The sequence below is a fragment of the Lepidochelys kempii genome, chromosome 15, assembly GCF_965140265.1.
Source record: "Lepidochelys kempii isolate rLepKem1 chromosome 15, rLepKem1.hap2, whole genome shotgun sequence".
Lineage (NCBI taxonomy): Eukaryota > Metazoa > Chordata > Testudines > Cheloniidae > Lepidochelys > Lepidochelys kempii.
The window spans coordinates 19,976,621-20,001,754 of record NC_133270.1 but is presented as its reverse complement, the minus strand read 5'-3'; the positions used below and the strand labels follow the sequence as shown (position 1 = coordinate 20,001,754).

Here is a 25,134-nt window from a genome sequence, read left to right as displayed (position 1 = left end):
CTTGTGTGGCCTGAAAAAACATTGGAGAACATGTCCCTTGGAGAAACATAGCATCATATCCATCGCTGTAATTAATCGGCATTGTTCCTAGGGTCATTTGGTCTCACAAAAACCATTGCAAAAACTTAAGAAAAATCCAAATAACTGAAAGCAATTTCCCTATAATTAAGGGCTTGAGGTTTGTTTGGTTTTTAGCTTCCACTGTCTTTAACTGTAGCATTGGGGATAAAGTAAATCCTGATTTGGGCATTTGTACTGGACGTTTAGGTGGTTGTAGGGTTTTTTTACTCCTGTTGGCCATTAATCTTTTGAAAGCAAGTATCGGCATTTTCTTCTTCTGTGTTTGAAATGATAAGGCACTGGAAGCTTTCAGTGCCTTTTAAGGCACTTGTTTTTCATTGTCTTGTTTGCAAGCAGTATCTTACTGAAATGTTGCTTGGGGGGAGAGAGAGCTGTATGAATAAATTATTTTTTAGTTCTCTGGCTGCTCTGAAAAGTAAATATATATATATATATATATTCATTTCAGCTCATCCCAAAACAGATTTTTTTTCAAAATTTTCAGTGAACCAAAAAGTGAAAATAGAATTAATTTAGGCTTGTTTTCTTCTCAAACTGTTTTTTTTTTAAGTAAAATTGAAGTAAAATTTGAAACAAAATGTCTTTTTGGATCAATAAATCAAAGCATTTGGTTTTGGAAATGTTGAAATGAAACTTGCATTTTTTCAGATTTTTTTTTCTAAGTTTTTTCCAGCTGGGACAATTTGAATTTGAGACAAATCAGTGTTTTGGCTGACTTGAATCTGCATTTTTGTCTGAAAAATTTCATCCAGCTCTAGAATGAGGGGGCAGAATTAAGGAGATTGGAGAGTCCTAACGGGCTACCTGTTGTTTGTTTCTTTTCCTATTGCCCTTCCCATCTGGAATCATTTGGAGGAAGGCAGAAAGGGAAGGTTATGTTTCAAAGCTTTGTTGAATGACACACATGTTATCTACACATACAAAGAGCACCATAACTGCAGTGCATCAAAGGAGAGTTTTATTAACTGCTTAACTGTTGCAGAGAAGAGCAAATACATAAGCAGACACAAACTGCTGTGCTGCCAGATGTTCTTCACATCCTGATGTTCTTTTGATTTTAGTAGTATCCATTTAATGCTTTGGTGTTTACAGATGCTCGAATAAGCTACCTGTTCAAGGTATCAGCACTGGCAGGTTTTAAGAAGCTTTGGATATCTGGCTTTCGGAAGCATTGTCAAGGCAAATAAATAAATGAATAAATAACTCTGCTAGTCAGGACTGAGTCTTGTTTGTGTTGCACTGGGGCAGGCTGCTGGGTTGTACTTTAAGGATACTGGTGTGGATTGTATGATTATTTCCTGTTTTGAAAGTGAATTCTGTTTCTCATTCTATCCCAGTAAGCACAAATTCCTTATGTATAAAATGGAGGTATGGGAGCACCTGGGTGTTCCAGTCACGAAGTTATTTTTAACAAGTTCTGTACTCCTTGGTGACCTTACAAAAGCAAAGCCTCTTTGATCACGTGCATGTGGTATGAGTGAAAGGCAGTGGAATACTTATATATTTCATGTTCCTTCCTACATACGCATACAAGGAACTGAGTCAGCACGCCCAGCAGCAGTCTGTACACACCAGTGAGCCAAAGCTCAATTTGGGGATTTGTTCTAACAGCCTTGATGGTATCCCTTTTAAATGAGTCAAAACAACAGGTAGCTTGGTTAATGTTTCAGTGAGTCATGCAATAATTTATTAGAGGTGCTGTTTGGTAGAGCTTTTCATAAAATATTAACAAAATGAAGCATTGAGCCGTAAAACATGTCTCGTCTCAAAGCAGGATGAGTGAAAATGTATGTTTCCCCAAAGAGTAATTTATCACGCAAGATTGTAAAGGTAAGTATAAATACAGAGGCATATTATCTATGGGTACCTCTACAGACACTGCATGCCCAGCTAGCCTGGGTATAAATAGCAGTGTAGACATGGCTTAGGTGAATAGTGTCTCCGACAGGCCTGAACCCCCAGGGTGTAAACCTGACCCAGCTTTCTAGCTGCCCAAGAAAGGGTCTGCAAGGCTAGAACCTGGTATCATGGGTTGCTGGTGCTTTCACATCACCATTGGAAGACTCTGTAAAGCTAGGTTCAGCAGGAAGTACTGCCCGCCAGGGCCTGAGTGGCGACTCACAGCCCACTGATTGGCTGATACTAGTATTTGAACTGGGAGCCAGCATGGGGTGGTGTCTGAGTAGCAACATGGACTGCCTGCCCGCTCCTGCTCTAGACCCTGCTTGCTGCAGACCTTCGACGCTGGCTTCCGCCCCTGGTTTGTCTTTGACTTTGCTATTCAATTGCTGTCTATCACCTGGTGCCCATCCCTGACTTCCTGGCACTCTGACCTTTGACGCCCCCACCTCTACTTGGCTATTTCTAGCAGGGTAGAGTCCTGCCGCTTCCCCGCTGCTGTGAAAGGCTGGCTGTTTCAGAGCCTTTCTCCACTGCCTTCCCACCTGGCTGGGCTTTTCACTGCAGCGTGTAGCCACAGGGGTCGTGTCTGTACTCTGTACTGCTGCGAGTGTGTAATGAGTATTGTTCAGAGGGTTTCCCCGAGTGCTTTGCAGGCAGCATATGTACAAGCATCGTTTCACACGCGCCTTCTTCATCTTGAAAAGAACCCACGTCTGGGGCGGAAGTTGGCAACTGTTTAGCAACTGCACGGTAGTCACATGTGAAAGCTTAGGACAGGAAGTGAAAAAACAATCCCGTGTCCAACTCAAGCTGCAGATAATCTCTGCCAAGAGCTTTTAATCACAATGTGACCAGGGATAGGAGCATTATTTGGTCCTTAATGTGGAAGGGCTTAAGTTCAAAGGAGTGTCCTCTTCTTCCCTTCCCACCTCCAAGCTGTGCTCAGGGGAAGAGCTATACATGGTAGAGGGCAAGGATCTAGTGCTTAAGACACTGGAGTAGTACTCGGGCAATCTGGATTCAGTCCTTTCTTCTGTTGCAAATCTCCTGTCTGATGTCGGCTAATTTCTTAACTTACTTTCTCCCTGATTTAATTCCCTACCTATCAAATGAGGATAATAATACTTCTCTTGTCAGTTTACGTGAACTGTAAGCTCTTCAGGTCAGAGGTTGGCTTTTACTGTGTGTATCTAGAGCACCAAGCACAATGGGACCCTGACTTTGGTCGAGTCCTCTTGGTGTTATTGCAATCATAATACAAGAGGCTGCTTAGAGACAGAATGGAGAGAAGATCAGATTCATGATGCAGAGGAACCTTGGAGTGGGGGAAGGAGATTTTTCTGTTTACTTTTCTGGTTACGCTGGATTGGTTTATTCTCATGTAAGTGCCACCCTCTGACCCTCAAGGATCAATCACAAAACTGAGCAAAACTTTTTGGGGGGCTGTCAGATGATCCCATCAGGGAAACCACAGCGTTGAGAAATCATCCATAAAACAATAATCATTACATCTGTTTTAAAATGAACCATCTAATTGTGCTGCAGAGCAAAAGAGCGTAGGTAAAAATAAAACTAAAGTATATAAGAAATGGAAGTGCAGTTCTAATCTGAAAATTGACTCTACCAAGGGCATTGGGAAGTTTCATCTTTATTGGGATTGTCTTTTTTGTTCTCTGGTTGCACGTGCCCTGGCACAATGGGGCCTGCTCCAAGACTGGGGCTCCTATGCAATACATGAAATAATATTGTCTGTCACTTTCTTCCAGATCAAATCAGTTTACAATTAAAGGATCTGAGAGTCAAGCAGGGTCTTTTCCTGACTTGTAAATTGAAGAAACAAAAAATGTTGTGCAATTGGAGCTTTGTTGATCAGCATAAACCAGGCTCTGCTCCGTCTGACTCTCCCATGTCTGTGCTAACAGAAATAAAAAGTAATGAAAGCTTATTTTTAGTTAGTAAATGAGCGGTTCAGACTCTGGGAGCATCCTGGATGCACCCAGCAATCTGTGGAGTAACCAGATGCCACAGTCACGTGGTTAGTATAGTCAGTCACCTTTCAAAAAGAAACTGCCTTTTAAACTGCAGTTGCTTTAAAACATCTTTCGGTAATGTATTGGTCACCAACCACAGCAGGGTATGTAGGGGAAGAATACATTAAATCAAGCCACTTAAAAATTATAGCATTTTTCTCCACACTCCCACCGTCAAAAAACATACTGAACCTATTGCCGTAGAAGTGCTGTATTAAACTGTATCCCAGCAGGAACTGGTATAAAAGATGACACTTCTAAACCAAAAACGAAATCCTGATTTTAATGAAGTTCTGTGCTCTGTGGAGGATGGGAAAACATTCACCTATAAATAAGCAAAGGCTGAAAAACAAGGAGGAGGAATTAAAATAAGGGTTCTGCCTTAATCCCATCTTAACTAAAGGTCTGCTGTCAAATAAATTTTTAAATATAACGTAGCCTCTCTCACCCCTGCTCCTCATTGTTTATAATGCACCCTTTCAGCTCTTTCCCAGTTCATTCCAGATTACCCAATTTAATGTAAGCCTATTTTGTCCTTGCTCCTGGAGACAGTAATAACCGAGCAGAGGGAGGGTGATGGCATTGTGGCAGTGACAACTGCTTGGGGAGCTGGGATCAATCGCAAACCAGGTTGGGACTGTTTAGATTTTGCAACTCTCTCTGTGTCTGTACAGCACCTTGTACAACAGGCCTTCAGTCTTAGGGTATGCCTATGCTGCGATGATTGCAGCTCAGGGAAGCATCCCTGTGCTAGCTTTAATGAGTGGGCTTGGGTACTAGCAGCAGGGAAGGCGTGATGGTAGCACTTTCTTCAGCACAGACAGCAGCAAGGCCGCCTCGAGCAGTGGGTGGTCACTCAGGCAGCTAGCCAGGGCTGAAAGCTAGCTTGATGATGTCTGTACTAGCTACAAACACACACCCCTCCGAACACACAAGGCAGTACAGACATACCCTCAGTCGGGAGCCCTGAGCTCTACTCTAAAAAAACCAAATAATTCCCATTGATCTCCACCATTTCTTTTTCTATTGGTTAATATAAGAACCTTCCTCTCTCCTGCCAGGAATCTGAATCCCCTGTCTCAAGGACTTTAAATGTATCCTGCCTCCCTGCCTTAGACCCAGCCTCGCTCCAGCTGGGTGGAATGTGATTCCCAGCTCCGTCCTGGGGATGGCTAGGGAGCCAGTACAGTGTTTCATCAATAAACATGATGCCTCCATTTTGAAGGGAAGTCTCCATGCCAGTCGTCTGCTCAGCGCTGCACAACCAGGAGGATCCTGCCCACAGCTGTGTTTATCAACCACAATAGAAGGCAGGGTTCAGCTGAATGAAAATGTCTTTCGACATTACACAGGGCCACACAGGCACTTTTTACTTTTCTTTTCTTTTCTTTTCTTTTCTTTTTCTTTTCCAAGCATGAAAACAATGGCAGGGTCTTTAAATCTTTTATCAGCAATGAAGCTGGATCATCTGGATTCTTCTCCATTTGTTCCCGCACATGTCTTTTTGTCTGTCTTTTTAAACTCGTGGAACCAGGGGAAAAGATTCTCCCTGGGTAGTGACAGCTTTGAAAGTTAATGGTGTGCACTGTTAATTATTGGCATTATAGTGCCTGGGGCTCTTATGCTACGTTCTGTACTGACACACAGTAAGAGACCGTCTCTTCTCAGAAGAGTTAGGGTATGTCTACACTACGAAATTAGGTCGAATTTATAGAAGTCGGTTTTTTTGAAATCGGTTTTATATATTCGAGTGTGTGTGTCCCCACAGAAAATGCTCTAAGTGCATTAAGTGCATTAACTCGGCGGAGCGCTTCCACAGTACCGAGGCAAGCGTCGACTTCTGGAGCGTTGCACTGTGGGTAGCTATCCCACAGTTCCCGCAGTCTCCGCTGCCCATTGGAATTCTGGGTTGATATCCCAATGCCTGATGGGGCTAAAACATTGTCGCGGGTGGTTCTGGGTACATATCGTCAGGACCCCGTTCCCACCCTCCCACCCCCCGTGAAAGCAAGGGCAGACAATCATTTCGCGCCTTTTTTGTCTGCTGCCAGCCAAAGATGTAAAGGATCGATGGAGTGGGTCAGAACAAGACATAGACCAGATTTGTTTTGGACTCATTTTCCTCCTCCCCTGTCTAGATCACACTGCAGTCAGTCACAGAGAAGGCGCAGCGAGGTTAATCTAGCCATGTATCAATCAGAGGCCAGGCTAACCTCCTTGTTCCAATAACAACGATAACTTTGGTGCACCATTTCTTATTGGAACCCTCCGTGCAGTCCTGCCTGAAATACTCCTTGATGTACAGGCACACCCTTTGTTGATTTTAGCTCCCTGAAGCCAACCCTGTAAGCCGTGTCGTCAGTCGCCCCTCCCTCCGTCAGAGCAACGGCAGACAATCGTTCCGCGCCTTCTTTCTGTGCGGACGCCATACCAAGGCAAGCATGGAGGCCGCTGAGCTCATTTTGGCAATTAGGAGCACATCAACCACCACACGCATTATCCAGCAGTATATGCAGCACCAGAACATGGCAACGCGATACTGGGCGAGGAGGCGACGTCAGCGCGGTCCCGTGAGTGATCAGGACATGGACACAGATTTCTCTGAAAGCATGGGCCCTGCCAATGCATGCATCATGGTGCTAATGGGGCAGGTTCATGCTGTGGAACGCCGATTCTGGGCTCGGGAAACAAGCACAGACTGGTGGGACCGCATAGTGTTGCAGGTCTGGGACGATTCCCAGTGGCTGCGAAACTTTCGCATGCGTAGGGGCACTTTCATGGAACTTTGTGACTTGCTTTCCCCTGCCCTGAAGCGCATGAATACCAGGATGAGAGCAGCCCTCACAGTTGAGAAGCGAGTGGCGATAGCCCTGTGGAAGCTTGCAACGCCAGACAGCTACCGGTCAGTTGGGAATCAATTTGGAGTGGGCAAATCTACTGTGGGGGCTGCTGTGATGCAAGTAGCTCATGCAATCAAAGATCTGCTGATATCAAGGGTAGTGACCCTGGGAAATGTGCAGGTCATAGTGGATGGCTTTGCTGCAATGGGATTCCCTAACTGTGGTGGGGCTATAGACGGAACCCATATCCCTATCTTGGCACCAGAGCACCAAGCCGGCGAGTACATAAACCACAAGGGGTACTTTTCGATAGTGCTGCAAGCTCTGGTGGATCACAAGGGACGTTTCACCAACATCAACGTGGGATGGCCGGGAAAGGTGCATGACGCTCGCATCTTCAGGAACTCTGGTCTGTTTCAAAAGCTGCAGGAAGGGACTTTCTTCCCAGACCAGAAAATAACTGTTGGGGATGTTGAAATGCCTATATGTATCCTTGGGGACCCAGCCTACCCCTTAATGCCATGGCTCATGAAGCCGTACACAGGCAGCCTGGACAGTAGTCAGGAGCTGTTCAACTACAGGCTGAGCAAGTGCAGAATGGTGGTAGAATGTGCATTTGGATGTTTAAAGGCGCGCTGGCGCAGTTTACTGACTCACTTAGACCTCAGCGAAACCAATATTCCCACTGTTATTACTGCTTGCTGTGTGCTCCACAATATCTGTGAGAGTAAGGGGGAGACGTTTATGGCGGGGTGGGAGATTGAGGCAAATCGCCTGGCTGCTGGTTACGCGCAGCCAGACACCAGGGCAGTTAGAAGAGCTCAGGAGGGCGCGGTACGCATCAGAGACGCTTTGAAAACCAGTTTCATGACTGGCCAGGCTACAGTGTGAAAGTTCTGTTTGTTTCTCCTTGATGAAACCCCCCGCCCCTTGGTTCACTCTACTTCCCTGTAAGCTAACCACTCTCCCCTCCTCCCTTTAATCACCGCTTGCAGAGGCAATAAAGTCATTGCTGCTTCACAGTCATGCATTCGTTATTCATTCATCACACAAATAGGGGGATGACTACCAAGGTATCCCAGGAGGGGTGGTGGAGGAGGGAAGGAAAATGCCACACAGCACTTTAAGCACAGCACTTTAAAAGTTTACAACTTTAAAATTTATTGAATGACAGCCTTCTTTTTTTTGGGCAATCCTCTGTTGTGGAGTCGCTGGTTGGCCGGAGGCTCCCCCACCGCGTTCTTGGGCGTCTGGGTGTGGAGGCTATGGAACTTGGGGAGGAGGGCGGTTGGTTACAGAGGGGCAGCAGTGGCAGTCTGTGCTCCAGCTGCCTTTGCTGCAGCTCAACCATACACTGGAGCATTCTGGTTTGGTCCTGCAGCAGCCTCAGCATTGAATCCTGCCTCCTCTCATCACGCTGCCGCCACATTTGAGCTTCAGCCCTGTCTTCTGCCCGCCACTTACTCTCTTCAGCCCTCCACCTCTCCTCCCGGTCATTTTGTGCTTTCCTGCACTCTGACATTATTTGCCTCCACGCATTCGTCTGTGCTCTGTCAGTGTGGGAGGACAGCATTAGCTCGGAGAACATTTCATCTCGAGTGCGTTTTTTTTTCTTTCTAAGCTTCACTAGCCTCTGGGAAGGAGAAGATCCTGTGATCATTGAAACACATCCAGCTGGTGGAGAAAAAAAAAGGGACAGCGGTATTTAAAAAGACACATTTTATAAAACAGTCTCTACACTCTTTCAGGGTAAACCTTGCTGTTAACATTACATACATAGCACATGTGCTTTCGTTACAAGGTCGCATTTTGCCTCCTCCCACCGCGTGACTACCCCCTCAACCCTCCCCCCTCCCCGTGGCTAACAGCGGGGAACATTTCTGTTCAGCCACAGGCAAACAGCACAGCAGGAATGTGTCCCTGAAGAAAAGCACCCTGTTTCAACCAGGTGACCATGAATTATATCTCACTCTCCTGAGGATAACACAGAGAGAGAGAGAGAACGGATTTTGGTTGAATGCCAGCAAACATACACTGCAATGCTTTGTTCTACAGTGATTCCCGAGTATGTGTTACTGGCCTGGAGTGATAAAAGTGTCCTACCATGAAGGACAAAATAAGGCTGCCCTCCCCAGAAACCTTTTGCAAAGGCTTTAGGACTACATCTAGGAGAACCGCAAATGCCAGGGCAAAGTAATCCTTTCACATGCTTGCTTTTAAACCATGTATAGCATTTTAAAAGGTACACTCACCAGAGGTCCCTTCTCCGCCTGCTGGGTCCAGGAGGCAGCCTTGGGTGGGTTCGGGGGGTACTGGCTCCAGGTCTAGGGTGAGAAACAGTTCCTGGCTGTCGGGAAAACCGGTTTCTCCGCTTGCTTGCTGTGAGCTATCTACAACCTCCTCCTCATCATCATCATCTTCGTCCCCAAAACCTGCTTCCGTATTGCCTCCATCTCCATTGAAGGAGTCAAACAACACGGCTGGGGTAGTGGTGGCTGAACCCCCTAAAATGGCATGCAGCTCATCATAGAAGCGGCATGTTTGGGGCTCTGACCCAGAGCGGCTGTTCGCCTCTCTGGTTTTCTGGTAGGCTTGCCTCAGCTCCTTCAGTTTCACGCGGCACTGCTTCGGGTCCCTGTTATGGCCTCTGTCCTTCATGCCCTGGGAGATTTTCACAAAGGTTTTGGCATTTCGAAAACTGGAACGGAGTTCTGATAGCACGGATTCCTCTCCCCAAACAGCGATCAGATCCCGTACCTCCCGTTCGGTCCATGCTGGAGCTCTTTTGCGATTCTGGGACTCCATCATGGTCACCTGTGCTGATGAGCTCTGCATGGTCACCTGCAGCTTGCCACGCTGGCCAAACAGGAAATGAGATTCAAAAGTTCGCAGTTCTTTTCCTGTCTACCTGGCCAGTGCATCTGAGTTGAGAGTGCTGTCCAGAGCGGTCAGAATGGAGCACTCTGGGATAGCTCCCGGAGGCCAATAACATCGAATTGTGTCCACAGTACCCCAAATTCGAGCTGGGAACGTCGATTTAAGCGCTAATCCACTTGTCAGGGGTGGAGTAAGGAAATCGATTTTAAGAGCCCTTTAAGTCGAAATAAAGGGCTTCACTGTGTGGACGGGTGCAGGTTTAAATCGATTTAACGCTGCTAAATTCGACCTAAAGTCCTAGTGTAGACCAGGGCTCAGAGTCTAACTAGACAGGACAGACAAAAGGCGGAAGAAAAGGAATTGCTATTATGCCCTTTTTACTTATAAGGAAATGAGACAGACGAACAGACAGCATAAAGGATTTGCTCACACTCGCACAGAAAAGTTTTGCTAGAGTTTGGAACTGAACCCAAATCTGAGTCCTAGTCTAAGATCTTTATATAACAAAGCCACTTCCTCTCTGAGCAGGTGAAGTGTTAGCTATGCTCTTCCAGGTCATCTTGGAGCAGATGGTGGGGTCAGTTGCAGAGCTGGTTGGGAATTTTTCAAGAAAATATCTTTTCATCAAAAAATGTCAATGAGTTGAAACTGAAACTTTTAGTGGGAAAGAGTTGGTTTCAGTGAAGTTCTCAACTTGAAAATGTTTTTGAATAAAAACTTCGGGTTTTCAGAACATGCTGTTTTGGCATTTTCAACATGAAAAATTCCAATTTTCCACTGAGACAACTTTTTGTTTTTAAATTAAAGCTAAGGAAATTAAAATAAAACATTGCAAAAATACTGAAATGAAGTGTTTTGACCCAATCTTATTCTTTTGGGGTTTTGTTTTCTTTTTTGGTTAGAAAACATTTTTGAGCTTTTGAATTTTTGTCCCACTTCAGGACAAATTTTCAATAAATTTTTCAGGAGGGGAAAACAGTTTCCAATCCACTACTATTCAATTGTCGTTTTCCCCAAATCCAGTTTCTCTTCCCCTAGTGTAGACAAATTAAGAACAGCGAGGGAGGGAGAAGTTGCATCTTCTGTTTGACACTGAAGAGATGGTTTCAGAGTAGCAGCCGTGTTAGTCTGTATTCGCAAAAAGAAAAGCTGAATTAGTTAGGCCTGCAGTGTACAAAAGGTTCTGCTACAACTAGAGGATAAATAACACTGTCTCCGTGGCTGTGGAGGAAACCAAATTGAACCCCACGGTCCCTGGCAGTCGATGAGCTGACGTAGGGCTCTATGTCACAGGCGATTTCTCAGGAGCAATTTGTGTAGCTAATGGCTGTCACCAATGTTTTTCCTATGCAAAGGGACAAATAAAGCAGCAGGAGCAAACATTGATGACAACATTCACCCCGGCTTTCAGACCACGCTTACAAGCAGATGGGATAGGAATTAAAAGTCTGTCTCACTGTGGTCTTTGGTAGCTAATGTGTTCCTAGCAGTGGGTTACTGAATCTTGGAGCTACATTTAAACAATGTGCAAAAGTGCACTTATCCCAGTGCATCAACAGGGGCTTGAGAACTCTCTGTCCTTGAAGGGTGTTGGGAAACTGGGCAGTCAAGCATCAGTGGTAAGCAGATATTGACTCACAGCATTAAACTTACCAAAATAAGCTAATGGTGTATTGACCAAGGAAAAGCCTAAATCAATATCAGTCCTTAGTGGCTTGGTAGATCAATATGTCTTTTGATACTGATAAAGAACACAGGAGTCACGTATTTGCAGTAATATAAAGTTTTTCTCTGCTGCTCCTTCTGCATTGACCAGAGACAAGAATGGGAGTAAATGGAAGGTTTCCTTGGAGATGATCAGGCACTGGGCAGAGAGGTGGTGGTTAGGTTTATTATGGGCCATACTGCTCTAGATTATAAAAAAAATATATATGTGCTTGACTCTAAATACACACACTGAGGTCACTGGCAGACAGAAGGCTAAACATGGGCGGCGGGAAGTGGGCATAAACCCATCCACCCTTCCTCTTAAATAAATGAAAATCATGGGCAACTCTGAATGGTTTCGTTCACCTCCACTGAACAAAGATTCACTTTTTCTTGTTCAGCAAGAGCCAGCGTAGCTGCCACTCATTTATACAATGCTCAGTCTGTGCCCAGTTATTACCAGCCATTTTCATAGCAAGAATGCAGCACAGCTTAGAGAATCGAGTTTTTACGTACAAGCTTGGGGTAGAGGGCTCATTCATTGCTTCTTGGCCTGTGGCACTAAACGGGTGGCTCTTGGTTTGGTTTTAGTTATTTCTTGGCAATGAGATGGAAGATATTTGTTTTTTTTTAAAAAGCATTTCGGAACAGTCCATGCAGCCACCCTGCCAATGCGCTAAAGGTAGTGGCTGAGAGGGGACAGGCAATTTTCATGGACCATTCAGTTCTTGGTCTCTCTACTGATCTTGCCAATAACAGGGGAATTATAGCTGTAATGGAAAGCTCTTCATTAAGAGCCTGATGCAAAGCCCATTGGAGTCAATGGGGGACTTTCCATTGACTTTGGCTCAGGCTCTTGGGAATGTACGAAGACTCCCAAATTCATTTTGCATAGGTGACCAAAGAACCAACCACTTCTGATCAGGGGAAGAGCTGAACAAGTAGCCTAGACTTGAAAGGCTTCCTGTGCCATTATCAATGAGATATTATATTTTTAAAAGTCTTTTTTTTAGGTTTGTGTGTGTGTGTGTGTGTGTGTGTGTGTATGGATACACACACACACACACACACACGCCATTAATCTCCTGGAAATGGCCATTTTTATGTCAAATTATTTTTGGCCTAAATCTGTTGAGCAGTTTCCCATTCTGTGGCTCTTGATGCCTCAGAAGAAAACTAAACCCTCCGTTTCTGTTTATAAACTGTGCTGCTCATATCTCACTTTGGGGGCATTCTTGTTCATGTTGCCTGTCAGCTGATTAGGAAAGTTAAACTGAAGTTCTTTCAGTGTATGTGACAGGATGGTTTCCCTGGAAGCTCGTTGTAATTTCGTATCTCCCTGAGTTTCCTCTATTTAAATTTAGGGCTCATCGTCTGGGGTGATTGCAGCTACTCTGAGAGCTGCCTGGAAATTTAGCTAATTGGTAATTATTTCATAAATTGCAGCCTGGTTCCTATTAAGGAACCTGATCCAACTCCTACTGAAGCCAGAAAGACTCCTATTGACTTTAATGAGAATTGGGTTGGGCCCTAACTCAGATGATGAGAGAGAAAACCACGTGAGCCTCTAATCTCCTCTTTTCAGTGGAACCCACCAGCTTTGGTTTGCTTGAGTCTCAGTGAACCTCAGTGGCTGGTTTGCTTCTCATGGTTTTAATAATTTGAGGTTCCAAAACTCATCACGAAACTCGGAACAAAACAATACAAACCCAAGTGAAGTGCATCGAATCCAAAAACACTGGGCTGTCTCCACCTGACCTGTGGCTCCCTAGCACCTCCCCACCTCCAGACGCTTTGAGGGAGCCGATGAAGGCCCCTCTGCCCATCTTCAATCACTGGAGCCACGCCTTCTCCCCATCTGCAGTGTTTGGGGCACTAGCCTGCCACTCCCCAAACCCCAAAGATATCTTCCTTGGATGAACTGTCTGTTCCAGGTCCCAATGTTGCCTCTCCACTCTCCTAGGCTTGAGATGTTCCCGGAGTTTCCTGGCTATCAGGCTGTGTTTTCTGGGATGTCTCAGGCCCAAGAATAGAATAAGTCAGTAACAAGAAGGCAGTAGCAAGTCTCAGTGGAGTAACTGAGGCCCTGTTGCTGAAGGCAGGGTGGGTAGGCAGGCAGAAGTTTTACCCTGAGCATATGTAGAAGAATGGGTCTACCTTGCCAATTCCAACACCACCCAAACACTGTAGAGGGGAGGGTGGGACCCCAGGGAACCTAACTCCTGCCCCAAAGTCAAGACTATGTAGGGATGAAAAGCGGGTGAGTTCTATTCAGCTCCCTTAATTCTCAGCCAGTCTCCCCACAAACCGGTCTCTGCTAACAACCAACAGTCCAAAGGGAGACTAAAAGATAGCTACATAGGCCCATGTCTTTTAGCTGCTGTTGCCATGATAATCAAAGATCGCTTGCAGCCGGATGGGAAAATTAAATGTCAGCATTGGAATGCATGAAGGTCACTGGATTCCATTACTTAAGTAACGTATACAGATCCATTCTGACACATTCATTTGTTAACACGGACCACAAAGCTCAATGAGGAGCTCAGGTGTAGACATGTAAATGGGAAAGATGTCTCCATGCGGAACCGATGGGACCTTCAGACCCTGTCATTCTATCTTCTTTTATTTCCCCCTTCTCCTTGCTTTACAGGACTGGCTGACTAAATTTGGCTACCTGCCTCCTCCAGGCCCTGTCACAGGACAACTGCAGACCCAGGAAGAGCTTGCAAAAGCCATCACAGCCATGCAACAGTTCGGAGGCCTGGAAGCAACAGGGATACTAGGTCAGTGGGAAACGAGCACTTTCTTCTTCTCTTTCATTTTGATGATCAGCTGCAGAGATGTCTCTTAATAGGATTGGGGAGGGGGTGCGTTCTCCTATACCACTGAGCTGCAGAAGGATGACTGTGCTGGTCCCAGGAAGATCTAATGTGTGCGCAACAGCGTACGGCCCAGTTTGCAGTTATAAGGAGTAATTACATGGCTCAGGTGCTGTGTTGCCTTGCATTTTCAACAACCTGAGGCGGGCAGTTATTTCACTAGGCCAACATGCCCATGGGGTTCTTACTGTGCTCAGAATAGCTCTTGATGCGTTTAAGAAAGGAGAGAGAGCATCAGAACTGCTGGGTTGGTTGGGTTTTTTTAATCATCGATTACATCATCCAACTGAGGGAAAAATAGCTAATTAATTGCCGAGATCCGTATGTTGAACTATTCTATTGTTATCCTTCTTTTTGACAAAGAGGGGTGGTGGAGAGATTGTTTATAAAAGATCGACTCACGGCTGTTCTTTTTGTCTTTTTCTCCGGCTCATTATACTTGTTTGCATTGAATTATTTTTGAAGACAGCTAGGTTTTTTGGCTTTTTGTCTCTGCTAAGCAAGCCAGAGCTATTGTCAGGCTGTCAGCCACAGCAGTTTTCAGCTGCAGAAGGATGGGGTTATGGCTGAACCACAGGGTTTAAGGGTTTGGGATTCTATTCCTGGCAACTCTCTGCATGACTGGAGGCAAGTCCTTAACCTCTTTGCGCCTTGGTTTCCCTTTCTGTGACATTGGATTCATTAATGTTTGTGAGGTGAGAGCCTCAGAAGGAAGGAATTACAGAATTATGAAAGATTTACTGTTGCTTAGAAACTATGACACTGAGCACTCCTGTGTTATCCTAGCGTTCTTCCACCTCTTCAAAAAAGGTAGTTGCTCTAGTTAAAAACATAACAAGTCAATTATTTTCTTACCTAATTTATTCCCACCCAAAGCAGTTCAGAGTCTTACCGTAAGGTTCACCACACCTGAGCCCTCAGACAGACTTCTCCCTGAGCTCCAGGGATGGGATCTAAGAAGCTGATCCAGCTGCTGTTGAAGTCCATGAAATGAGTCCCTTTGAGTTCAGTGGGAGTTGGGTCAGACCCCCGAAGTGCAGGTCTCTTCTTGGCCGGTTGTCCTCATGCACTGCTGTGGAGTTGTCCAACCCTTTGCAAGTCCAAGTTGGCTGAACCCCACTCTTGCAATGCTGGGACTGGGTCAAGTGCATTCCCATCCAGATGATTCAATGAGCCCCACAAGGAATTAGCAGTAGGTGAGCATCAAATGATTCCATGGTGAAGTTTGGTTGACATAAGAACACAAGACCAGGGCTGGGATTTTTAAACTCGGTTCTGCTTTTCCGCTGAATCCATTTGCTTGGCCCTAACAAATTGTCTAAGTTGTTTTCATTTTAAAAAGGAGGGGGAGAAAGTATCATCGTAACCCTCCTAAAGTTTCTTTGTCTCTCCCGGCCTGCCCACAGTTCTTACGCCCAGAAGCTACCTACTGTGGTGAGGTCAGTTTGCTTTCACTGCCATTTATTTAGGAGAGAGTTAGTGAGAACCTGCTAATTAGCAGGCTCTCCTTTGCCAAGTCCAGGCTGTGCCTTGGCAGCTCTTGGCAAGTCCCTTCTCTGAGCAGCTGCTTCCCATGTCACTTAAACAGCTCTCTGTCCACTTTCTTATCAGCTCATCACTGAGATGCTTGCTTTCCATTTTTAATTAAATACATGTAATTATCTTTCTTTCACATCTTATCAGAAACACCAAGAGGCCCAGGAGCAAGGTGGGTTTCTTGGTTTGGGGTTTTTTTGTATGTGAAATTATAAGCATAGTTTAAAATGGACTTCACAGTCTTTTCCTTGTGAATTGGGGGTCTGTGTTTTGGGATTTTTGTTTTAAATAAAAATATATAATTTCCCCTTTTTTAGAATAAAAGTGTAAGGCCAGATCTGTAAATTGGTGCATCCAGAGTCCTGCTGGTTGTGGAGCCGGCCCTTTACAATTTTATTCCATTCCTAATAAAGAAACGTACTAGTGAAGAAAAGAATATTAGCATCTTGCAAATCAGTTTCCAGTCTAATGCAACTATGGTATATTTGCATGCAAAGACTACCCTGCTTTGCCAGGGGAATGGTGGGAAATCCAGATTAAAGAAGAGACCAAGGGCATGTCTACACAAAGCCGCAGCGTGCTCCACGGTGGTGTGATTTCTAAAATGCACTGAAGTGTCGCACACTAACTGGTCCACATAGACCGTGCAGGTGTCAACTAAAAGTTCTCTGGTGTACTTTAATGTAGAATACTGGGAAGAAATGTGCCGTCCTCATTCTACCCTGGTGCCATTTGCCAAAGGGCATGCATTGTGAACAGGGCACTAGGGACAACTAGGCTCTTGTCAGTTTCCTATTTCCCATCTTTTAAAATAGTACAAAGCCAGTGTCAGGGCCAGGCCTAACCCATGCATTCCAAGAGGCCTCCGATTCCCGATACTTCCTTGTACCTTGCTTGCTAACTGCCTTGCTAACAACCTGGCTCCCCCTGTAGGTGATTCTTGGGAGAGAGAAACCGGCCCTGCAACAGCATTTTTGTTGCAGTTGTGTCATTTTGGAAAATGAGACTTTGTCCTTATTTTGGAACTTAATGATTACTGCTATCCTAATGATTAAGGTGGGGTGGTTGGTTTTTTGGGGGGAGGAGGTTAATATCCATAGCATTACAGCAATGTAATCTGCTCCATGACCGGGAACATTCAATGTCAGCACACACAACTATTCCAGCGCGCGCGTGTGTGTGTAGGTGGAACGTGGCCTCAGCTGCATAGCTGACCCTAATCAACTATGAAGAACCTTGTTAATATCAGCAATCCTCCTGCGAGACACATCCCCTCGTCTCTGCTGCCAGGCCGCGTACAGCACTGGATCGGTTGGTTGTGGGGTAGAAAATGGCACCCAGGGTTCCATAGAAGATGATTCATCAGTGCTATTTTCCACATATCGTTTCTTTAGGCAAGGGAGATATTTCCCAATCCCTAACCCAGCCCTGGTTGCTGGACATTCCCAAGCGTGTTAAAAGTTACAGTCCGGATCAATACAGTTTTAAAAGCCTACAGCTCTGTCAACAGCCCTGTGGTGAGCAGAGAGTGAATGCAAGTACCCGTGAGATGGAAGAACATTCCCTTCTAGGTCAGGGAGAGATTGAAATGGCTACAGGTGTGTTTTAAGGGGAGTGTTATCTCTGCTGCATTGCCACCATTTGCCTAATAAGCCCACTGCATTGCACGAAACCAAGGCGTCCATAATACTCATTCCCTCAGTGTCAGAAGGAAAGGAAATTAATATTTTTAACACCCAGTTTCACCTTCTGAAAGCGGAAACATTAGACCAATTTTCATCACAGTATTTCAAGGCCTTTTTTGTTTTGTTTTGTTCTTGGAAATCTAGATGAAGCTACGCTGCAATTAATGAAGACACCTCGTTGCTCTCTCCCTGATCTTGCTGAGTCAGAGACCAGGAAGAAGCGGCACGCTCAGGCCGTGACAAAGTGGAATAAGAGGAACTTATCTTGGAGGTAGGAATTCATCTTTCTCTATTTCTGTGTCACAATGAGGAATCGATCGTAGATCAAATAAGACTTGCAATGAGGTGGAACATGGCTGTGTTAAAATGTCTCCTTTCACGATCCCAGACCCCATCAAGCCAGGGTTTTAAATTATTCTTCGCACCTGCCCTAGTTGCAGTCTCGATTCCCAGCCCTACAGCAAACTGCAATAGCAAACCCACATCTGATAGCTCTGACCCACTGAAGTAGCTGGGTTTCTTTAGCCAAGTTGCAGCAGTTGAAGCTTATTTGTTTTGCATGCTATGGGTTCCCAGCTTCCCTTTGTCAGACTCCAGCAGGTTCAGACCCATGTGGATTCTCCTCCTGGTTGAGAGAGGAGGATGTATGAGCCTTTTTTGGACCCACAGATGATCTTTTCCCCCACCCCTTTCTCTCCCTTCCTTAAAAACTGTGTGTAACCCACACCTACTCAGTGTGACATTGTGTCTCCCTCAAGAGGTTGAGGAGCCTGCTATGGCCTTTGTTAATGGAGCCTTTTAGCTGAGGCAGTGTTTAGATCCAGAAGTCCCATGTTCGAGCTTTGCTGTTGATCACTCACCAAGGGGGCTTGATATTACACGTATGGGATGCTCCTTACCTGTCTCCCCCGGTAGAGATTGGAAGCCTTGTGAGCTTTTTGGGACCCATGGATGATTTCTTTCTCTTTCCTCCCCCACCCACCTCCTCTTCTCTCCCTCCCTCAAAGACTATGGATCATGCTGACTGTTCTTCAAACCATGACTAAAGAAAGCTGGATGCTATTTTCCCTGCTCACTGACTTGGCTATAAGGGGTTGCTGCAAAGTCAAACTGGCTGATCCTGCTATCCCAGAAACTCAAGCTCGCGGCTTGTAGGGAACTCCCTATTAATGAGCTCCAAGCTGAAAGGCCCCAAACCGGACGTAAACTTGGAGTTCACATGTATCAGTGAAACCACTAGCTCTCTGGAGGAAACCCATTCAGTAATAATGCACCTTGACCCAGCTACTGCAGTTGGCAGGTGTTGAAATGGTGACCTTAGGTGGAAAACTGCTTTATTTTTTTCAGCATTATCCAATGGGGATCTTATTTTGAGGGGTGATCTAAATAACTAGCATTCAGCTGTTAATTGCAGTATGAAAAACTCCTGGAGAGGCAGTGGACCTAAGTCAACCATTCCGTTGACTTGACCTGTCTGGCACGTGTCCATTTCAAATTCATTATGAGGTTTTGTGATGCGTCCGCAAAGGAGGCCATGAAAAAGGGGTCATTGGGTTTGTATCTTGAAATGGTCTAACGGTGGTGGTATAAAACTCCCATCTCCTGACAACTGGGTTAGACTTTTTCTCCTTCTTCCGCTCCTTTCCAGTGTTCTGGCTTATGTTCAATGGGGTTGTGTTTTATATTTGGAGGTTACCTAAGCATGTGAGAAGCTATGGCCATGCAGAAATGATTATACAGTATTTATGTCCAACACTCAAGCCTTACAAATTTACAAACTGGCATTCAAATTTACCAGCCCAAGGACAAAATTCACTTACTTGCCTTTACCATGATGACTGAGTATAATGAAGAAATGCTCACGAAAGAAGAAATGGTGAGGCAGGATAAACAGGCCTGTAGAGTTGTGCGAGGCTGCCCCACGGCGGGGCCTTTGGACCCCCCAGAAGGGGGCATCTGATATAGTTTGTGATGATGGAAAAGCAAAGACATCAATTATAAAATGTGGAAACAAGATTTGAAGGTGATGCAGGTAAATCATGTCTCAATGTAATTTATTCTCTGGTTCTCTGTGCAGCCAAACCCAAGCAGTTAGAGGTCTCAGAATAATGGGATTGGTGCTGCATACAATTGTAGGTCCACACATATGTATCCTTCCAAGATATAGCCCACACGGTAAATTTCCAGCAGAATAAGACACACAACTCACCTTATACTCAACAAGCTTTCAGCTGGAAATGTAACCTCGCATAGTTACCAAGACACTCAAAAAGTGTAATGGGATCAAGCTGGGAATGAAATAAGTTTGGGATTTATTTCTGATTCTGTCTGTTGAAATGACTTAAAAAACAATATTACCTGGAGCCCTGCTTCCCACGGGATAGTTTGTGCTAATCGGGCAGGGGAACTGCAATGGCAGGGGAACTGCAATGCACAATCTTTCTTAAGACTTCTGGGGGTTGGTCTGTGGGATAACAGTGCCCTCTGTTGGTGCTAGCCAAAGTTAATTTAAATGTCAATATGGCACAAGAGAGGATAATAAGGGTTCATCATAACTGATAGAAATTAGAGAAAGAAACAGTGTGTGTTGTCTGCTGCCAGTTTCCTGAAGGATCTTCCCCCCCTGATTTTTGGCCTAAATGTTCCTGTGTTTAATATCATTTTATTACTTCCGGTATTACCTTATTGAATGACAACTCATATAGGGAGTTTCCATAAGGAACTGCTATTGTTGCACTCTTCCCATAATGCGTTACATTTCTATTGCACTTTGCGAGTTAGTTGTCAGTGATGAAAGGACTTGTACTAACTTAGAGGGACTATTTGGGCCCAAAGAGTTAAAGGTGTTAACACGACTCTGTTACTGTCTAGCATTAAGAAGGGTGAAACAAGGTTTGAGGCCTGGTATACACAGACCTTAGCCTGCTTAGTACCATGGCAAACACAGTGCTAAAGTTTGGAGATGTGTGGATTTGGATACATGAAAGAAAAGGAGTTAAAGCAAGTTTTAAAGCCCTTTAAAACTGAACTGGAATGATTATAGAAAACAAACTTAACCAGAACCTATCAACGTTCTTTTTAAAAAAGTTAGTCTTTTATTGGACAACCTTTCTTGGGGGGTGGGAGAAAGGGGCTAGTTTTGATACTTAGCTCTGAGATGTGAAGGATGATGTCATGACCCATGGGTCTCAAACCCAGGCCCATAAGGCTGCTGAGAGCAGCCCCACTCCAACATGCCACCAAGCTGGCTGCTGAGACTAGCATACCTCAGATACATGAAACCTAGCCCCAGTGGAAGGCTCTGCCCCGAGGTTTGATTGGCAGAGTCCCAGAGTGGCTGATTAGCCCACCGGTCCTACTTAATCCAGCAGCAGGCACGGGAAACCGAACTGGGCTCCACCATCCTGTGAACTGTGTGTGTCCTTGACCTGATGTCCTGGCCTCGACCCGTGGTTCCCAGCCTCCAGTTTGTCACCTGCCTCTGGTTCCCCTGTGGTGGTTCTGATCTCCAGTTTGTCTGCTGCTTCTGACCTTCTGGTATCCTGACCCAGATGTCTCTTGACTCCTGTCTTGCAGCCTCTGGGTCTGGCTACCCACCATCCAGCCATGACAGATGGTCACTTTCTCTGCTTTTGACCAACAGAAAAGTGTGAGGGGAGAAGAGACAGGATAGTAAAGATGGGGAAATATGGTTTTTGTTGATATTCTTGAGGTTTTGGGTTGGCAGCTCAGCTGTGACAGCAGTTGCTCTGGGTTCTGGCTCATCTCCCGGTCTGGGACATCATCTGGCTGGGCTGGTCTCTCTGAGGCTGCGCAGAGCTGCATGGGCTGTCTCGTCTCATTGCACTGGTGCTGTGTGGTAAGCCAAAACAAAGAGAGAGAGAGAGAGAGAGACACACACAGGACAGAAGGAAAAATAGTGGGGCAGAAAGGAACACACAAGGGAAGGGGAGACACAGAGCAGGATCTCTTGTGTCTGTGGCTGGAGTCTTTGCTGGTCCAGTGGTCATGGCCAAATGTCCCTGCTGAGGTCTGAGCTTCATGATAATGCAATGATTTCCGGGGTCCAAGGGCAAAATGCAAAGTCCCTGAAGTGGTGGGGAGGGGAGTTAGTCTGTGTGCCCCCTACTGAAAGAGAGGTGATGGGTGGAATAGTCCATCCTTTCCTTATTTGGCCTACCTAGGAGGTCTAATTTTCAATGCACCAGTTTTGGTTCATTGATTTCCAACCCCACGCTTCTCTTCATAGATTCCAAGGCTAGAGGAGATCATTGTGATCATCCGCTCTAAGCAGAATGTTCTTTCTATTGTTTCCTAGGCATGATTTTCACACAGTCCTTCTGTTATATCTGCAGGCCTTTTTGTTTGGACTCATTCTGTTTTTCTGTCTCCCTTTTGCACCTTCTTCCTTCAACATTTATCGTGATGTGTTACTGGGAACATTTTGTAAACTTTTATTCACTTTTCCACAGTTGAGCTCACAATTAGGGTAAATTTGTATGCCTAGTTCTTTCAAGAGGACTCTGAAATCCCCAACACGGGTATAATGCTGTGCACTTTGACAGCATCTTGTATTTGAGGAACTCATGACACTTCAGAAGTATCCATTAATTAATCCTCAAACACTCCTGTGAGGTAGGCATTATTATCCCTATTAAACAGATGGGGAGACTGAGTCCTGAACAGGGAATTGACTTGACCAAAGTGGCACAGCTGGGAATGAAATCCAGGCGTGCTGCCTCCTGGTCTCCCTGCTCAGCGCTGACCTTGCCTCCCTCTGGCTGTCAGTGATGACAAAACCATGGTGTTAAAACTTACTAAATGATGTGTGGCCCTGATTTTTATCCTCCTCTAAATACATAATCTCCACCTCCTATTAGCAGACAGCTATCCCAGGCGGTGCAGTTCTGAGGGAATGTTGCACTTTTGGACTAATTAAAAGTTATTTTTTAAATCAAATTTTAAATATATTAAAATAGTTCTCCATGTCCACTGAAGGTAGGACTTGCTTCATCTGCAGCAAGGGAGATTTAGGTTACATATTAGGAAAAACTTTCTAACTACAAGGGTAGTTAAGATCTGGAATAGGGTTGTGGAATCCACATCACTGGAGGTTTTTAAGAACAGGTCGGACAAACACCAGTCAGGGATGGTCAAGTTTGCTTGGTCCTGCCTCAGCGCAGGGGGCTGGACTTGATGGCCTCTTGAGGTCCCTTCCAGCGCTGCATTTCTATGATTCTGCTCAGCTTTGGCTTCCTGTTCCAGGAGGACACCCAAGGAGAGCAGTAATCACCCAGAAACACACTATCTGTTGCTTCTTCCTCTTTAAATATAGGGCACCTGACAGCAAAGAAAAGCTGCCAAAGCCCAGATCTATAAATTTACCAGGCTTTATCCCACAGTAGCTGAAATGTCACCCCTGTGCTGAACTTATCCGATCTTTATGTAAGGAGAAGTCCCAGGCTCTGCATCATCAAAGCCTTGCAATCAAGATGCCTCTGAGCCAGAGCTATGACATCAATAGGAAAGCAGGGGACACGTCACAGTGAGAAAAACGCAAAGAGCCCCCCTGGGTAACCAGAGTTTGTGCCGAATCATAGAATATTAGGGTAGGAAGAGACCTCCGGAGGTCATCTAGTCCAATCCTCTGCTCAAAGCAGGACCAACACCAACTAAATAAACATCTTAGGAAGGGCTGGGTTAGGCTTTGATCACTTTCTGATCAAGCAGGAGTGGAAAGAAGTGGCGCTTGTGGGCTTCTTTTTCTGAGAGATGATTAAACTGGTGGAAATGATCAAAGCCCCAAGTCTTCACGCTGCTCCGTGGTGCTCTGCACAGGGGCAAGGGCTAAGCCATGGGGAGCAGCCAGTCTAATCCGTGCTAAATGTATGAAAAGAGACAGTTTTGCCAGGATTTGGGAGCATGTTATTTAGGGGGGAGAGCTGGGGGAATGGGATGTTCACTCTTAAAATTCAAAATGAAATAGGATTCTCGTCTTCAGAATATCGCCCTGACCTTTCACCTCTAACGGTATCTGCCCCAGTTGCTGCTAGCAAATGGTAGTCTGGGACTTTTGGAGCCCCATAGTTCAGAATTCTTTGCATGCAATTGAGTGCACACACCAGGGTGCATAGCCTGCATAGGCTCACCCGGTTGCATGTGCAGATGGCCATTTAGGCATGTAACTGGTGACTTGCATGCACCGAGCAGAGACGAGGGGTGGAAAGCCAGCTGCGAGAAATGACTTTCTGGGAGAGGTGTGAAAGGAGGAGAGGGAGGCAGCTCACTGCATGAAGAGGCTGTGCCAGGAACAGGGGGCAACCTAAAACATCATAGACTTGCCCAGGAAGCAGGACATAATGGGGCAGGAGATGGGGAGGAGGGAAGCGATGCCATCCAATGGGAAATAGAACAAGTGTGAGAGAGACTGGAACCTGGAGCAGGGCTGGTCCGGCAGGGTCTGTATCAGTTTGGTGCAGCAGTAAAAGAAAGAAAAGCAGGCACTGGAAGTAAACAAGGCTTGGCTTGTGATGTTCTGCCCAAAGGAGGAGTCTGCCAGGTAAAAGCCCCACCCCCACTGTCTCTCTCACACACCTGCCCCTCCTGCCCCCAGCTCATGTCTCCATCAATAGCAGCTGTTGCTTCTCTTCTTTTCTCTCTAACTGTGCTGGTTTCCTTTAATGCACTTAATTCAAAATCTCCTCTCTCTGCTGGGCCAGAGGCACAATCGAAGGAAACCGCTACAAGCCCAGCAGCACAGTCCATTAACGTGCTACTTGCTCTCCTGAGTCTTCCTTGTTTTCTCATCCTGGCGTCGCTGGCTGAGGTTTGAGCAAGCGCTGAACAGCTGCTGATTTTGCTGCAGCCGCAGTGAGGCACTTTCCAAGGGACGTGCAGATGCATAAGCCAGCTGCTCTGAAGTACCAAAGAGAAAGGTGAGGCAGATGCCCGCAAGCTGGAGTGAGTGCTCAGAGGCTGCAGTGCATTCTAGACATCGCACACCACGGGCAGCCCCTACGCAGCCTATCACTGCACGGTCTGAACCCCGCAGAGCAGAGAGTAAGCGCCTCCCATGGATGGGACTTCTGCTGCAGGTGCTGTAACTTACAAGGAGAAAGATCAGCTCCTGTGGCATGCTTGTTTGGTCTGTGGGATGGCAGTGAGCGAATGCTGGGACAGGGTTTTCAAAGAGCTGTAGTTCAAGTACAAACCCAAATCTCTCTTGGTTTCATCCAGCACAGCTCCTCCTTTCTCAGGATGAATACAGGATGGCTTGCCTGGGAAAGAGGCTGTGATGTTTTATTTTACCAGCATCTTTTCCCTAGAATCAGTTCTCTCCCATGCTGCTGCTCGTCCTGGAGCCGGAGGGTGCTTTCTGGTCATCTGTTTGTATTAAAAAGAAAATAACAAAAGTGACCCAGGGATGATGCAAGGCTGAAATCACTAACCTTTGTGAAGGGCTGTGAGATCCTGGGTTGAAAAGCGCTATGGAAGCGCAAAATATTGATAGCAGTAGTTTGCTGCACCGTTGTGAAATACATTGTGTTTACCTCTCTGAACGCCGATCGCCCAGCCAACGACCAGGTAGACCACAGTG

At 45.7% G+C, this 25,134-nt stretch overlaps 1 protein-coding gene across 1 annotated transcript in view; it reads left to right on the top strand.

Moving 5' to 3' along the window:
* The window catches only part of MMP17 (matrix metallopeptidase 17), a 103,806-nt gene that overhangs the window by 55,967 nt on the left and 22,705 nt on the right, over positions 1-25,134 (top strand). The window contains exons 2-3 of the mRNA XM_073312878.1: positions 14,088-14,220; positions 17,682-17,808. Of these exons, the coding sequence (XP_073168979.1) occupies positions 14,088-14,220; positions 17,682-17,808 (260 nt within the window). The remainder of the gene's footprint in view (positions 1-14,087; positions 14,221-17,681; positions 17,809-25,134) is intronic.